General features: G+C 28.5%; 1 protein-coding gene across 1 annotated transcript; it reads right to left on the bottom strand.

The window, feature by feature from the left end:
• Positions 1–4,150: 4,150 nt before the first annotated feature.
• Positions 4,151–6,900, bottom strand: LOC101497260 (protein SULFUR DEFICIENCY-INDUCED 1-like). Its single transcript, XM_004492268.4, has 4 exons — positions 6,682–6,900; positions 5,648–5,860; positions 5,109–5,264; positions 4,151–4,755 (listed from the first exon to the last, which is right to left on the bottom strand). The coding sequence occupies exons 1-4, from the start codon at positions 6,805–6,807 to the stop codon at positions 4,354–4,356; spliced, it is 897 nt and encodes a 298-aa protein (XP_004492325.1). The 5' UTR covers positions 6,808–6,900; the 3' UTR covers positions 4,151–4,353.
• Positions 6,901–18,611: the final 11,711 nt, after the last annotated feature.

Here is an 18,611-nt window from a genome sequence, read left to right as displayed (position 1 = left end):
TGATAGTGTTTCAGCAAGTGTACTGAATCGTTGCAAGTAATAATAAAACGGTTGTACCGAGTGTCGAACTCAAGGATTGCGTTTTACTATCGAATTATATATAATTACTGAAATTGAACAAAAAAAATTCGAATTGATTGAAATAATATTTGAAATTAACAACAGTAATAAAATTGATCCTTTATAATGAGAAAAATGTCAGGGATGAGTTTCACTTCGAATCCAACCTTGGTGTCTAATTTGATCCTAGTTATTGAATTCCTTTATTGAATTATTACCGAATTCTCTTTATTATTCTTGCCCTAATGTCTTAGTGACAGAACCTTTAATTCCAAAGTAACCCCTAATTCCTTAGTAGATTTAAGATTAGAATTAAGCATTATCGTATAGAAATTCTCTTGTAAGTTATTGCTTTGCAACTAATTTAATTGGTTTCATGACCTGCACCTATGTCTGGACTACAAATTCATGAGTTTCTCATCTCAAGCATTCGTAAAGTCCACTTCCGTTTCAAAATACAAATCGTAGAACATTTTAATGTTGATCAAGCAATAAAAAGCATTAAGCACAGAGATGAGAAAAATAATTCAATAAACTCATTCATATAACTAGAAATCAAATCATAAAAATAAGGGTTTCATCTTGTTACACTCATCCCTAACAAATAGGGTTTAGTTACTCATGACAGAAATAAAAGAGATAGAGATTAGAGAAGAATTACAAGAAGGATTCATGAATGATTCTTGATAAAACTGCACCAATGATGTTAGAAACGGTCGTCTTTGAGTTTCTATGTTAGGGCACAAGTCTCCCAACTTCCCAATAGTGAAAAAGATCCCTAAAAAAGTAAAAATCTCTGTTTTTATGGTTGTTGGTGCGGGTCGCGCCCCCCAGGCGCGGAAAACGCGCTCCAGCGCGTTTGCGCAGTAGCAGATGCTGGAAAAAGCGCTTGGATTGCTCTTGGGCGCGCTCGGGCGCGCTCAGCATCTGCTGTTCGGCGTATATTGCTTTTTTCTCCTCTTTCAATTCTGAATTTGGTTCCGGTGTCTTCATGAACGTTGTAGCTATGGATCTTAGCGTTCCTTTGCACTTGGGTTGACTCCAATGGCACATCTACAACTCCAGATATGGCTGAAATACTCTACATGTGTCATGTAGATTTCTCACAAAAATTCAGCACTGCACCAAAACACAACGCAATGTAAAATTACGAAAAATTCATACTTAATCACTAAAATAAAACACAACATTTTATTAACTCAAAGAACAAAAATCAACAAAATATATCAAATAAATCCTTAATTTAACTAATGATTGAGGATAAATAAGACTAAAATAGTGGGAAAATTTGCATATGATGAAGAGTCATCAATGCACCATTTTCCAACAAAAATATCATTCTTAGAAATTGTGTACTAATATGCACCTGCAGACTGAGTAAACGCTACCTTATTCAGAAGAATACCAGAAACTAGATTTGTTTTTATCTTTGGAGTGTGTATCACGTCCTTCACAATCAAAGTCTTTCCAAAGGTGAACTTCAATTCAACATCACCAATACCAGCAACATTAATGATGTGATAACCTCCCAATAACATTTTCTTATCTTCAAAAATAATGTATGTTTTAAACATAACACGATCATTGTAAAAATGGTGAAAGGCTCTAGTGTCAATCGATGATCCATCTGATCCACCAATAATGTTGATTTCCCTAATCATAGCAACAAGTTACTCTTTAGTCAGGTTAGTCTACTAAACACAACTTGGTTTGATCCTACACTTGTGTGCCACATGACTTGGTTTTTCACAATTATAACAAATGAATAGTGAGGTAGAGTCATTTCTAGAAGGTGGTTGTTGCTTAACAATTGGGCCTTTATAGGGTTCTTATACTTGTTGTGGTTCTTTAGATTGCGATTTTGATTCTTGAGGGGTTTGCTAGTTGGCTTCGTAACTGCAACAATGAATTTCTTCTTATTATTTGAAATAAGTAGTACTTTATCTTTCTAATCGTGCTTCTGGGATTTTTCCTCAATTTGGAGGAGGGTTATCAGACTTTCTAGTGAAAATTTTTTTGTTTTATACCTTAGAGAATTTTTGAAATCCATTCATGCAGAGGACAATTTGTTAAAAAAAACAACAATTTAAAAATGTTCATCTAAAGTCATACATTCAGATATGATCATGAGCTATCTTCTGAATTTCATGGGATTGAGCATCCACAATTTTTTCATCGGTCATCTGATACTAGAGGTAGCGACTCACAACATAAGTTTTAGCCTTAGTTTCATCGGTATCATATTTCTTCTTTAGAACATCCCAAACATCTCTAGAAATATTGTTGGAATTGTAGTAATAATATAGATTATCACCAAGTCCAATAAAAATATAATTCTTACAGATGTAATCATTATTCTCCCATTAGGTTATCTTTTATAATGTTGACAACTTTGTTCATAGTTAAGACAAATAGCATCTTTTGCTGTCATCGTTTGAAGTGACATCCCTCAAACTAAAACGGTTTATTGTAATCAGAAGCAACAAAAACGAATCTAGTAATTTCTTCATTAAACATGACAGAAAGAAACACCTTAAAATTGTTGTTTTGAGTTTCAAAAACTATTTTGAAAAATAATTTTCAGTCACTGAACATAATATTGGGTTGAGTCACAAACTAGGTTGCGATTTTTAAGACGTTTTGTGGCACTACCCAAAATTATGCAAAACATACGATCAACCACGATGTCCCCTGGATAAAATAGATCAGATACACTACATCAGTTTTACTACTGTACTGTAGAAAACCGTTTTAGAATTACACTTTTAAAATATGGTAGTTAAGGTCACTCGAAAATATGGTACTATGACTACTCCAAAATCTTAAGGGGTCATTTTTCGATAAAAGAACTGAAAGAAAATTTGAGACAAAAGGAATAAGAGAGAAAACTCTAGAATATTTCTTAGTTGTGGTGCAATTGTGAACTTAGTAGAATCCGAAATTCTGCAACCGATCTAAGCAAATTCTGCACGAGCGATTTCTGATCGGTTCTCTAAAAACGAATCAGTCCTTAGAAAACTGACCCCCGGAATCAGAGGGAGGTGGAGGAAGATTCAGTGACGTAAAAACCGACGAAGAGAAGTGGAACATGATGGACGATTCGGTCAATACACACACAAAACATGTCAAATAAAATCAAAGAGCCAAGCCAGGCAAACGGCGATGCATGTGTGGTGTTCGGTTTGAGTGTGTTTTCTCTTCTTCACAAAATTGGATATTTTGGGTACCTTCCTATTCCAAAGGTTATACTTTTTCCTTATAAACACTATTAGCATATGATATTTCTTTACGTGAGACTTTTTTTTTTTTTTAATTCACACATTATATTTAAATTTCAATGCTTAGTGTTGAAGTTCCATACATTATTACTCAATATTTTTGGTGTAGAAACTGAGTCAGAGGAAATAAGTCAAATAATCGGTGGGTGATTACCCTTCCAATTCTTTTTCGGGTCTGTTATGATGTGTTCGTATAAAGACTTTTTGGATATGGAAGAAAGAAAATAATGACACAGATATATATCCCAAATTCCTATATACTCATTTAATATCTATATTTTTTTTTCATATCACTTTTTTTATTTATTTCTTTGTCAATATATATACACTTTTATGGATCTCCACCAAACATTTAAAAAATAAATAAAATTTTGCGAACATGATATTTATGTTTCTATGAGAACGGTGAGATGTTTTGTATTCATTGAGTGTTTTTCTTGAGTTTTACTTTTTGTCACAAAATCATATTTCTACATTCCTAACTCAGAATTTTTTTAATTGGAAGCAACCATCATTATCATTATCATTATTTTTTTTAATCAAAATAATGATATGAAAAATGTGAAGAACTTTTCGTGACGGTGAACTTCCTCTAGTGGCATTGCAATTATAAAGTTTGGAGAAAAATAAAGATGTGTGTATAGTAGCTAGCTGGAGTTAAAAAAATATGTGAGCAAGAGGAGGAAGAAATTGGTTCTATTATTTATTAAACAAGAGATAAATAAAAGAAAAGAGGCTTTATGGTAAAACATCTTCCAACATATTATTAGAATGTGCACCATAAGTCCATCATTCAAATCTAACTAGAGAAATTACATGAACTCATTATTTGTGTTTCTTTTTTTTTTTTATCATTGAATTACCAAATACAAGCAAACCTTATTTTATATTTATCCTTACCATTTTAAGGAGAAAAAGGGCAAAGGAAGAATAGGACAACTAGAGAATAGAAGGGACTATTTGCCCAAAAGCCTAGACCTAAGACAATATACAAACATAAGAAAATAATAAGTTATTAACATGCTAATTGATCTCTAAAAGAAGATATTTCCTCAAAGATAGGAAGTCTTCTTGATCTAGTTGGGCTCCATACATTAAGCAACCCATCTATCCCTTTGACAAGGTCATCATCAAGGCCTAAATCATCCCAAAACTTAGGTTGAGGCAAGCTGGCATTCAATTCTCCAAGCAATTCTTCAGCTCTATTTATGGATTTGATTTCATCAGAACCTTGAAGATGTCCTTGCAAAACTTGTTCAAGAATTAAATAGGCTTCTTCATAACGAGATTGTTTCATAAGGCATAGGCCCAAGTTGAGAGCCTTATTGGCATCGGCATCTATCATTTGTGCTTTCTTGAAAACCACCTCAGCCATCATGTAGTTTGTCTTTTGCATGTAGGCCCAGCCCAAGTTTCCCTAAATAATCAATCATCAATCCATGTGTTAAAATCATTGTGTCTTGGGCCCAAAAGTAATTATTTCCACCAAAAATTTGTACTATGATGATGTGGTATCATTAACCAAACAAAAAAACTGATTTTAGTTCTTATTATTTTGTGTTAGTATTTGTAATATTTATTAATGTTGGAGTTAGTATTTAATTATTTATATAATCTATATTTTAGAGACTATAATTCATATGGTTCAAATATTTACAGACTAAAACAACTATAAACAAATATTGTTGAAAATAAAATAAAGAAAAATATAGAAAATAAAGGAAAATTGTAATAAGTTAGATTTAAAAAATTAATAAATTATTTAAGTACCAATAATCTTGCAGTTTCTTGCTTGATAGAAACTTGGAACTTCTTGCCATGAGAACGAGCAGTCTTTGTTGTCCTTCCATTGAAGGCCTCACCTTGATAGATTAGTCTTAGCTTTCTTTTCAATAATTCAATTTGCTCCTCTATTCTTCCACATTTCTGTTTTTCACAAAAAACTAAATTAGTTTAATTCATCATATTAATTTTTTATTTACTCAAATCTTATTTACATATCAACATGAAACAATATAGACCAATAATTAATTATTTTATGAATAATCTCAAGCTATAAGACAATAAATTTATCTTTCTTAATCAATCGTTCTACATCCCATGACTACACTCTGTATCAACAATAAAGAATCCAAATTTAATAATAATTTGTGTAAAGATTATCTACGGCCACTACACGATGTAGGTCCCACATAGTAATTATCGATACCAAAAAAATATATTGTATAAATTATAATGATAATTTATAAATAAACATTATATACATATATGATGAAACATTCAATAAGTGAATATATATATATATATACCTTGTAAAGATCAAGAAGTACATTATCAAGTGACTCTTGAGAATGTTTGGAGCAACGACCTCTAAAAGATCTAATGGCTTCAATAGCTTCTTCAGTTCTATCCAATTGCTTCATCACAACAGCCATGTCCTTCAGAGCACTATCTACTTTGTCTCCAGCATTAATTGCCTTCCAAAAGAACACTATAGCTGTTTCTGGATCTTTATCCACCAACTGCCCATTAATATTTTCCAAATAAAATATAATTATTAGTATTAAACTAGTCATTCAATTTTTAACAAAATATTGTTTTAAAAAAATACTTCATCATGTTATACTTGATCTATTTCACAAACCAAGTTTAGTTGTATATAATGAATGTATATATGTGATGCATAAACCAAAACCAGAGAATTTTAAGAATCAATTACTTTTATGTCATATTAAGAATAAAAGGAATCTAAAGAAAAGAGAATTCTTGAATCTGGAACATATGTTAAAATCAGAGAATGTTAAGAATCAATTACTTACCAAATACCATATATAACTTTCATACATCTAGAATAAAATAAAAAGAAAAAAGTAATTGAAAATTTTTAAACTAAATAAAGAGAATGAAATTAAATATTACAAAACTAAACAATTTAAATGTTGATGTATATAGTCTTAATTTAAAGTAAGATACATCATTAATTTTTTAATTACCATTTTAATTTATATTTCATTCTTTGGATAGAATGATTTAAGAATAGTAAAAAAAAATTAAATATTGGATTTAGGAATTAAAGTTACTCTGTCACTGTAAATGTGGGAAAGGTAAAAGTAAAACTGAAAAATGGAAATGTTTTAACACATGAATTAAAAGTCAATGATATAAAATATAGTGAATTATAAATGTCGTAAGATCTCTAAAACTTAAGGGACAAATTAATACGGTGCAATTTTCATATACAATGAGGCATATGATTTAAATTATGCAAGAACAATAATTTCAAATACAAATCACAGTCCTAAGTCAAACATATGTATAATTAAAAAAAGAAAGAAAAAAAAACCTGAGCATGTTTGGCTTTGACATAAGGACTATCACCATAAGGAACCTTATGAATAACATGATAAAGGTCATCTTTCTTTCCTTTAGAACTTTTGTTGGAGACATGAGTACTAATTGATCCTTCCATGATCTCTCTCTCTCTCTATTATTGTGAGGCACATGCACCTTATGATGAAGATGGGAGAGATTCAGTGAAAAGGGTCTTCTCATAAAGAAAAATCAAGGACATAGGAAGATAATATATACAAGAAAATAGTTGTGAAACTAACAAGTAAGTATGAATCTGGATAGGAGTGCGTCCACATTCCTTGTGACATCACTGTCCCCTCTATGCTAATTGGTATCTGACACGTGTCATTATTTTATTTGTTTAAGCTCTTTTTATTTTATTAGTAAAAAAAACCTTTTTATTTTTTTTATTTTGGTGTTGTCATTATAGTTATAGTCATTATAATTAATTTATACTACTCCCTCGCTAACAATATTTTCGGAACTTTCATTAAAAAAGTAGTTTTTTTCTTTTTTAACAATATATAAAATACAAAACATGTATCTAAATTTAATTCAAGGTATGGGTATTTTTTGTTTATATTTTCTTGAAGAGACTATATATGATGGAAATACTAAGCTTTTGTGTGTGTGTGTGTTTTTTTTAAATTGATTTTTAATTTAAATTATTTTATTGATTATTTTATCCATTTGTATTCAATTGAATAATTATTTAAAAGAAAAGGTTATACTTATATATAGTAAAAAACTTTAGTATAAATATTTTTTATTTCAATCTTATCATTCATTCAAACTATTTAACATACAAATTTGAGTAAAGGTTTATTTTGGCCTCTAAGAATTTTTTAGAGACCCAATCTAGTACTTGAGAAAAATGAAAGTATTTTTTAGCCTTAAGAAAAATAAACCGGATCAAATTAGTCCGTGAAATTTTTTAAAAACCCCAATTAAGTACCTAAAAAAAATTAAAAACATATTTAGTCCTTAAGAAAAATAAACTGGAATAATTTAGTTTTTTGCTCAATTTAGAAAAAAATAAATTCTAGTGTTATTTTATATAGAGAAACCATAAGCCTAAGATAGAAACTATTTTAATTCCATAATATGGTCTGCTATTCTAAAAGTGTGATTTTCGTCGTATTTGTCATTTATTTCAGAAATTGCATTTTCCTCTTCATTTTCACATTTTTCTTCTTCGTTCTTGCCTTTCTGAAGATGAGTTATTGTTCTTTCTGTTCGCGTTTTTGAAGGTACGATTTTATGTATAGTTCATGAAGGATATCGTTGTGGTTTAATTTGGATATTATTGACATTTTTTTAAAAATTATATTATAATTTAATGAATTTTTTGTTGTCGAGATTAAATTATTCATTTAATTATTGTCAGAGATTTAATTATTTATTTTTAATTATTGACAAAGACATAATTGTCCTTTTTATAGAAATACACGTAGGATAATCAAGTTGACGAATCATCGGATAAATTAACATAAAAAACCCAACTTTTTATTGTGGTTCAAATAAAGACTAATTTACCCTAGTTTACTTTTCTTATGGACTAAAAAGTGTTCTTATTTTTTTAAGGACTAAGATGGGTTTTTCGGACTTTATGGACCAAAATTAACCTTTTTCTCCGCAAATTTGTATTCTTACATATTAATCCTGAATCAATATTTTATAACTTCATTTTTTTTTTATCAACAATAACACACAAATTTGCATTGCCGGTTAGCATACTATTATTAACTATAAAAGCCTTCTCAAGTTTTGGTATAATTTTTTCTTCCAAATTTATCATTTATTTAAATTAAATTTTACAATTTTACCTTCTATATTCAATTAAAGAATTTTTTTAAAATATCTATACCCATATAAAAGGATATCATAGTTTACGGTAATTTTTTTTTCAATTTTATCTTTAATTTTACGATATTACCATTAAATCAAATAACTTTTTTTTTATAATAATTGTATGAAATTTTGTAAATTAATATTCGTATTAAAAAAACAACAATAATTATAAGTAATTGATTGGTCTATGAATCCATCAAATAGATCTATTAGCATGCAGTCAAAACTTCGACTTTGTACGAAACAATATCTATTAGGAGAGAGCTAAGTGCCATAAATAAATTCTACTTGTGATAATTATTCGATTTTAAAGGGAAGGGAAGCTCAATATATCCCATAAACAAATCTAAATACATGAGTAATTTTTTAAAAGTCTAAATACATGAGTAGTAGCTGTCAACATCATGGATTTGCCTAAAATAGTATATAAATAAATAAAAACAGTTGCTATGAATTTGAGTCATATTAGTGTCTCCATACATTTCTTGGTCTATTATTCACTTAGCATCCAAATCCTCTTTAGTTGAAAACATAATTGAAGCTGGTGCAGTTTTGATTTAACGGTTAATATTAATTTAGATATTGGATCAAGTGACTAAATAATTTAAGATAATAATTCGTAGAACTTCGAATTATGACTGAACAATTTTTATCAGATCTTATTTTTGTTGAAACTAGAATTTTAAAAAATATTAAAATTAAACTCATGTAGTTTTACATAATAAAATATTGTTTCAAACAATAAAGGAGGTTTAGTTTTAGCGGAAGAAATCATACTCTCATTATGAGATAAATTTGAGTTTAAATTTCCATTGAAAAATATATTTGCATTTAGCATTTGACACGTCTCGAATAAGATTATTTCTCGTAGAGAGAACTTAATTTTAATTTTAATCTCTCTATCTCTAAATTCAACATTTTAATTTTCTAATTATTTTTAAAACTCTCATTTTTCCGATATGTAAACTAAAACCAAATTTGGTATGTGAAAAATTATATGCTGTTGTGGAACTATCCAGGTGGAGATTAATTTTCATATATACATTCATCAAAATTTAACTTAAAATTACCTAATATAAAAAAGAGAAGCAATTAAGAAAAAGCGGAGAATGAGAGGTCACCAAAAGGATAGAGATATGTGTGACACTTTTTATTTTGAAAATGTTTTAAAACATAAATATGATAAATAAAAAAATACAGAAAATTGGTTTAAAGGTTAAATATATTCCAGCATGCTCTAATCGATTATTATTAACTTAATCGATTAATGACATCATTCTAATCGATTAATCTATAAATTAGTCATTTTCAACTTCTAATTCATAACATATTCAATTAATTAGTTATATCTAATCGATTAATCCTAATTTATAACATACTAAATCCTAGTTTACTATTATAATTGATTATTAAGTCCTCCTAATTGTTTATTCGTCAACTTATATATCTTCTTGTTGTCGATTAATCTTCTCTCATCAATCATTTATTCTTCATTTAGCTTTACATAATCTATTAGTCTTTGATTAATACTACATAAAATAGAACAAAATGCAATTTCCTAAAATAGATTCGTTTAACTCCTAACTATCCACACTTGTCATCAATATAACTTAAAATAATAACTCACGAATTTCATTAATATATATCATCAAAGCACGCATAACAATCAATCATAAGCACCAAGCACATAATCATCAAATATCATAATTTAGGATTCAAACGCAATGGAGAGTCACAATCGTTGAGCTAGGGCTCCAACCGACTTGCTATTTTCTTACACACCTCTCTTTCTTCTTCTTGCATCATTTCTCCTCCTCTTTTCTTTTCTTTCTTTCTTCTCATTTCCTTTCTCTCAATCGCAATTACCTCTCTCGATGGCTGCACAAAAAAGGAATGAAGTAGATAAGGCGGTACACGAATAATAAAAAAATATTGGATTTTTGTTTTTTAATACATAGGATTCAATTTTGAAAAAAGAAAATTGCAACATAATTATTAATTAAAATTAAATTTTAACAAATTATTCAATTTTAAAATTGAATTTATTTCATTTTAGATTGTTTTTATTTTGAATTTGATGTTGACATGAATGCATTTAAGTTTGGTTCGATCCACCTCGACTATGTCTCATCATCATATTACTTACATATTACCAAATTTTAACCTCAATTTTACAGATTGGTAATATGTCTAAGAATTAAAATTTGAAAGATCAAAATCTCAAATTTCAAAATAGAGGAACTAAAGTTCTCAATCGACTTAAATAGGGGAACATTCTTGTAATTAAAATTAAAATTTGAAGTATAAAACTTTTTAAAAACAGAAAAATGTTTTGAATATGAAATTATATATAAATATATTTACAAAACTACCTATTAAAAATTATAAAAGACTTTTGAATATATTTTTTTATGAGTAGTAATCAAACTTAATACACTTGGATTTATGGCATTCAAAGAATCGCAAACACTAGACCCTAGTTTTGCTAATATATGACATTATGTGTTATGTCATACATGATTCATCTTCATTTAGTTTGATCCCATACATTTAAACAGTTTTTCTCCTTATTGTTAAAAATAAAAAATGATAATACGTATAAACTATGTAAAAGAGTCTGTGAAGTTTACTTTTGTTCATTGTCATGCAACAGGAATAGGGTTGTCGATTAATCCGTGCAATCAGACTATTGACACAAGACTCTCAATTAAGGAGCGTTCCAATTTCATTTTATGATATATCCAAACATTTAAAAACTTGCATTGATATCTTTAATAATATACGTTGAACACCTTAAAATTTTATATTTGCACCTTATATCTAGAATAAATAGTTAGTTTTCGATCACTGAGTTTGTGACAACGGCTGCAGCCTACCAGATTTAAATGTTAGAATCTTGAATCTGTTAGAATTTTGTAATTTTATAAGTTTAATTTTTAGATTCGAACAAGGCGTCCAAAAACATTAAGACAGCCCTAAAAAGGAACCAACCACATAACATAAAACTTGCCTATGATGTCATAAAAAGAAAAATCTATCTTATTAATGGTATAGTACCAATTTAATTAATAAAAGAAAAGTTAATGGTTTTCCTTTTATCTAAAATTTACCTTTTACATAGCAAAATCAATATTCAAATATAATTAGAATGTTGCTTTACGATATTAAAAAAAAAAAATAGTTTAAATATGTATTTGATCCATGTAAATATATCACCTTTTCTTTTAATCTCTGTAAGTTTTTTTGTTTGAATTTAGTTCCTGTAAAATCAGAGACGATCAACTTTGGTCTCTAATGTCAAATCAATATTAAATGAATGAAAAGTTTTTCAAAAATCTCTAAACTCTTCTTTTAATTTTTATTTATATTTTCTTTATAAAATAACATTAATTATTAAATAATTAATAAATAAATTTATTAATTAATAATATAAAATAATTTAATTTTTAATATATCATGAAAGAAGTTTTACAAATTTCAGGTGGGCAATCTTTTGTCTATTAAAAAAACTTGTAACATTAAAGACTATAAAGTCAAAATGTCTCCAAAATGAACAAGTGCAGTTTTTTTTTCCCTTCACACTGATCGATAGAAAAATGGAGAATCGATAACGCATCACATTGATGAAAAATAGTGAAAATGATAAAACTTTTTAATTAAATTGTTAATTATAATTCTAATTATATTATCTATTAATTTGTGTTTTTAAGTGATTTATTTAAATATATGAAATCAAACACAAGATTTGCAAAAACCACGTGGTCCAGTTAAAAGCAATCAAGAAAGACTTGATCATAATTTATGGTCTCATATCATGCTCCATCAAAACAAACATCTATTTTGTAAAATCTAAAAGCTTTGGAAGAATCTTCAAACAAATATCAAAATGATTGGAGAATATTTAAAAGAATATTTTGGTTGTCCTTTTCTGAAAACAAAGTAAAAAAAAAAAAAAACCAATTTAGGAAGTCCAACTGTAAGTAAAAAATGTCATATTCGCACATAGAGTTGCTGAGTTTTAATGGGCACTTAAATGACTCAAATTTAAAGTTCAATTGGTTAAAACAGCTTCCATATTTATGAGTTGTAAGCAAGGACAAAAGGATAACAAACATTGTACTAGCACTATTATGGTATGAAGTTATGCATGCATCTGATTAAACATAGTATCAACTAACATTTGACAACTCATTCTCACACTTATTCATGTTACCTTCAGATTCAAGGCAAGAACGTTCTGAGTTGATCAAAAACGTTATGGACAGTAATACAAACATGTGTTTAAGGTGATCAAATCATATTTAACATTTGGCAAATATATTATACAGCTATATACAACTTTATCTATAAAAGGAAGATCAATTAGAAGATGAAGACAAGAGTTTCATTTATAATCAATCTACACTTATACATCAAGTTTAAGTTGTAAAGCTCTTCTCTTAAACAAAAACTTCAACTCTCTTAAATATATATATTGATCACTCTTATTGAGATTTTGTTTTTATCGGTCTCAAACAAGAATTGAGAAACCTTGTATCTGAAACACTATTTATCATACAAACATCTTTGTAATTGAAGTCTATCATTTGAGTTAGATTGAATAAGTTGTAAAAATCTTTTCTGGTTTGGAAGATACTTGTAAAAATCATTTTTGAACTAAAAGGTGAATGTTGTAATTGACAAATGTGTTATCAAGAAAGATAGTGTTAAGTAGAACGTTCTAGTGTTGAGCACATTAGTGAAAAAACTCATAATTTGTGAGCATTGGATGTAGCACGCATTGGATAAACTAGAATACATCTTTGTATGATCTTCTTATCCCTTAATTCTATTTATCTTCCATTCACTAATTGCATTTCATTACTCATAAATTGAACTATTTTAACTATGACCTCTAGAACGTTCTGATTATTAATTGTATTTCAACCAAAATTATTCTTGAGTTAATTAAAATTAAGTACATAAATTAAATTTTCAAAAGGGATTACAATTCAAACTCTTTTTCTTATGATTCATATTGCTACTTAAATAGACATCAAAGCTCCAAAACACTTTTTACAACTGGAATTAGAAAATGAAATATTACAAAGGTTCAAAACACTTTTTACAATTTTAGGACTGACATGGCCTGACCTATGATTTCGAAGAGAATTATTATTATTGCTAGTACCAAAAGAATGAAAATTATGTACAATAGATTTATTGCTATGCAAATAATAAACCTGGACAGAAAAGGGTTTCTTGAGAAATGGCAAATGACTGAAGGAGTATAGACCATCTTCACCAAGGGAACCTTCAAGAAGAATTTCATTAGATCCTTGTGATTTTACAAAGCAGGTAATGTAGTGGGATGAAATTCAAAAAACATCTTATTATCACGAGCAAATTTTGATAAAGATAAGAGATTTTTTGTGATAGTAGGAACATGTAACAAATCCTTTAAGGCAAGAGTAACATATGGATTTAAACAATAGTGAAATAAAGAACCAATAGATTGAATGGGAAAACCTTGACCATTTCCCATGTCGATTTGGGAGGATCCGCCATAAGGTTGAGCGTGGGACAAATTGAAGGCGTTTGGAGTTAGGTGAGAATCAGATAACGCATCACATTGATGAAAAATTGTAAAAATTATTTCATATTTGAATTCGTATTATAAGAGTGTATTTAAACATGTGCTATATCGTATTTAAGTTTTAGTTTAATTGATAAATGTCGATATTGTAATCTCACCGTTATGTGAGTTAATTATGATTTAATTTATTATATATTTTAAGATAAAAGAAAACTACATCTAATTTTTTTTCTAAAATTCAATGCATCACGTATTTTTTTTAATGCAATCCAATGAATTATATTTATTTATTTGGTTGTTTGTTTTTAATTTATTTTTTATTTTTTAAAATAGATTTATTTTATTATTTCAATAAACTATTTTAGTAAAATATATATTTTTGATTTAAATATCTCTTTGGTCTTTGCAATTATTACATTTTTTGCTTTTAATACTTATAAATTTTTTTGTTTGATTTACATCCTTGCAAATATAATTTCATTTTAAGATAGTTTTTCACTGTTACAAAAATTGTCAATTGACAAACTCTTTTAGGTGAAATAAAAATTAATTAAATAACTACACTTATTAATTTAGACTAACCTAAATAAAATTAAAATATAAACTTTTTTTTTAACTTGAACCCTAGACATCCAATAGATTCAAATATATCAGTCTTCCCTTAAAAAATAAAATAGCCCAACTAATACCATATGAGTATGAACACTTGAGTTCCATTAAAAATGTGAATACTTGATTTTCAACCAAAAAAATGCGAGTACTTCATCTTCTTCATCCATAAAATATCAATCCATATATCACAACCTCAAAACTGATAAAGTATCAATCTATATATCCCAACCAACCCAACCCATAAACTCCAACCAAAAACACTAAAAGTCTCACACAGACAAAACCCATAAAAAAACAAAAAGAAAGCATAAAAAGGAAAAGAACAAATATACAAGGCGATCAAAAGATAAAAATAACATAAACAAAAGCAAGTTTAAATAGGATTTCATGAGGTTGTTGTTGCCATTAGAGACTACATATTGGGGATTTAGAATTTCAATTTTCAGAGATTGTTGTTGGAATTTGTAGGTGTATATTAGGGTTAGTTAATTGTCACATTCTTTATTGTCTCTCTGTTTAGGAAAAATTGATTTTGATTTTGGCGTAAATGAAGAGTAAAGATTGACCTGTTAATGGAGGAGGAAAGAGAAAGATTTTGTAGATCTATGTAAATTTGTGGTTGATGTTTTTTTTCTGAGATAATAGATGGAAATATGAGGTTGGAGGTAAAGTTGTTGATAGAAAAAATTGTGTTAAGTGAAATATGAATAATGAATGGAAAGAGATGGAGTTAGGTGAAGAAAAATATAGATTGTTAGGTTGACAAAGATAATCATGAAACTCACTTTCTAGATTTGTGATCGATGAATACGATTTAAATAAAAAAAAAAATTAAAAATAAGTATATAGATTATTCTAATATTTAAAGTAATATTTCAATTGGTGTGTTACAATTGATCCACGTTTTCCTCCGTTTGTCGATTCATGTTTTTGTAACATCCACTTGACGTTAAAGATCAAAAGTAAAGTTTTCTGATATTGCAGAGATGAAATCCAAACAAAAGAAATTTACAAAAACTAAAATTGAAAATTGCTATATTTACAAGAACTAAAAACACATTTAAACTTTTTTTTTTTTATAAAAGATTTGTTTTTAAAAAAACGACTTTTAAAACGGCAGAATTTAAAACATAAGTTACTTTCTTAAAAAACAATATTTTCATTTAAAAAAACAAAACCGAAACAAAAACACCAGTTTTTAAAATTGTAAAAGATTAATTGTATTTTTAACCCTCTAATTTCTGTATTGTACAATTTTTGAATTCCATGTTTATTTTAAACAATTTTGATCCTTTACATTTATCCATAATTTTGATGTCCTCCACTAATTTTTTCCAATTTTGAGCAAACCTGACAATTTAAAATGATTTGGCATCCTTCTCGTGTCCAAATTGGATGTTAAAAAAACTAAAAGGTCGATTTTGTTCTCTAAGAAATTTTTAGAGATTCAATTTAGTACTTGAAAAAAATAAAAATATTTTTTAGTCTTTAAAAAGATAAATCGGGATAAATTAATTTTTATGTGAACCACAAGTAGAAAATTGAGTTTTTTTTTTTTTGACTTATTCGATAACTCATCGACTTGATTATTAATTGACTATTTTTAATTATTGTCAATAACTTAATTGTCTACTATTATAGAAATTACACATGGGATAATCAAATTGATGAAGAGTGAGGAAAAAAATCCAATTTTTTAACTGTGAATCAGATTAAAATTAATTTGATCCGATTTATTTTTCTTAAACTATAAAGTACTTTTATTTTTCTCAATGACTAAATTGGATCTTTTAAAATTTATCAGGGACCAAAATGGACATCTATTCTAAAAAAAAAAATCACAATAACATGAAAGCATGACCTTTGACCTTCTTCGACACCACTCCATTTTCTCTTCCAACCCCTTCCTACACATTATGCACCCCCGTCACCACAACCTTATCTTTCTCTACAATACATCCACCTCGTACAAACCATTTTCTTACTCCCCCTTCCTCCCACAAATCGCACATTGTTGTTTAATTTCAATTAAGATCAAAGTAAAAAATAAAAACAGAGATTGATCAATCACTCACCTAAAAATGTTATTGATTTCAATAAAACGAAAAGTGATCAGTATTCACCCAAGAATGTTCTTGGTTTCAGTAAAACGAAGATTGATGATTTTTTCACACAAGAATGTTCTTGATTTCAGTAAAACGAAGATTGATCGGTTTTTACCGAAGAATGTTCTTGTTTTCAGCAATTAAGACACAAAGAGAATTAAGACTTGCAGTGCTAAAAGAAACACATATAATTGTTAACCCAATTTAGAGTTAAACTCCTATGTATGGGGGACAGGATCCGACTTTGAATTACCACTAATAATGAGATGAAATGATTACAATGTTTTGCACTTATGCTACTAGTTTTCTGTTGCCTATGCAAAACTGCAACTAATTGAGTGAAACTAACTACCCAAAACATATTGCTAGTAACTATATCTCTAAAGTCTTCTAATTGAGTACCACATATTAACATATCTTCACCTTGGTACCAAATGGGAAGCTAAGGGTTGTGATTCTTCAAGTCAGATCCTCTTAGTCCTATGTCTTAGTTTCTGCAATTGATCTTAAGCAAATTCAAACAGTGTCTGAATTTGTTAAGTGTGACAGATTTTGTAAACATGTTTGTTGGATTGTCACTTGTGTGCACCTTTGCCACCTTTATCTCACCCCTTTCAATGACATCCCTGATGAAATGAAGTTTGGTGTCTATATGCTTGGTTCTTTCATGATACATTTGATTTTTACTCAAATGAATGAAACTTTGAGTGTCATAATTTATGCAAACTGACTCTTGTTTAACACCAAGTTTAGTTATAAATTCATTCAGTCAAATCCCTTATTTCACAGCTTCACCAAGAGCAACATATTCTGCTTAGGTTGTTGATAATGTCTATATGCGTTGAAGATTAGCTTTCAAACTAACTGTGTTGTTAAACACTATGAACACATTTCTTGTAAGAGGTCTTCTTTTATCCAAATTTACAGCAAAATCAGAGTCTACAAATCTTTGGGCTGGTTTTGATGGTTTTGAACTTTTGTTGTATTCCAAACACATACTTTGAGTTCCTTTTAGGTACCTTAGAATCCATTTGACAGCTTGCCAAGGGCTCATACCTGAATTTCCCAAAAACCTGCTTGTGACACTTTCAACATGAGAAATGGTTGGCCTTAATCAGACCATAGGGTAGATGATGCTCCCGATGGCACTAGCATATGGTATTGTCTCCATGTCTTTTGTTTCCTAGTTTGTGTTTGGTAACATGGCTGAAGAAAGTTTGAAGTGAGCTGCAAGTAGAGAGTTGACAACCTTTGATTCACTCATATTGAATTTATTTAGGACTTTTCCAATGTAGCTCTCTTGGAAAATTATCAGTTTTCCTTGCTATCTAATTATGATGATTTCCATTCCTAGAATTCTCTTGGTTGGCCCCAAATCCTTCATCTCAAATTCTTTATTCAGCTTGTTCTTCAATTTTTCTATTTCTTTCATACTTTTAGATGCTATTAGCATGTCATCCACATATAAAATCAAGTAAATGTATGTAGTTGATGCTACTTGTTTTTAATACAAACAACTATCAAAATTACTTCTAGCATAACTTTGACTCAAATATCATTGTCTTGGTGATTGCTTTAGCCCATAGAATGATCTCTTTAGAAGGCAGACCCAATCCTTTTTTGAATCCTAAAGCCATTTGGTTGTTGCATTAAGATTGTTTCATTCAGATCACCATGGAGAATGGTTGTTTTGACATTCATCTAATCTAACTCCATGTCAAAGTATGCTACCATGGCTAGAGTTATCCTTATAGAAGCATGTTTGACTATATGAGAAAA

Source organism: Cicer arietinum, chromosome 3, assembly GCF_000331145.2.
Source record: "Cicer arietinum cultivar CDC Frontier isolate Library 1 chromosome 3, Cicar.CDCFrontier_v2.0, whole genome shotgun sequence".
NCBI classification, from domain to species: domain Eukaryota; kingdom Viridiplantae; phylum Streptophyta; class Magnoliopsida; order Fabales; family Fabaceae; genus Cicer; species Cicer arietinum.
This window is presented reverse-complemented; position numbering and strand designations above follow the sequence as displayed.

What these genes read in the sequence shown, in the direction of transcription:
- LOC101497260 (XM_004492268.4), bottom strand. Translation starts at nt 6,807, where the DNA reads ATGGAAGGATCAATTAGTACTCATGTCTCCAACAAAAGTTCTAAAGGA. An exon ending in TACTTCTTGATCTTTACAAG is followed by an intron (nt 5,265 to 5,647) that starts GTATATATATAT and finishes TGTGAAAAACAG; the next exon opens with AAATGTGGAAGAATAGAGGA. An exon ending in AAGAAACTGCAAGATTATTG is followed by an intron (nt 4,756 to 5,108) that starts GTACTTAAATAA and finishes TTGATTATTTAG; the next exon opens with GGAAACTTGGGCTGGGCCTA.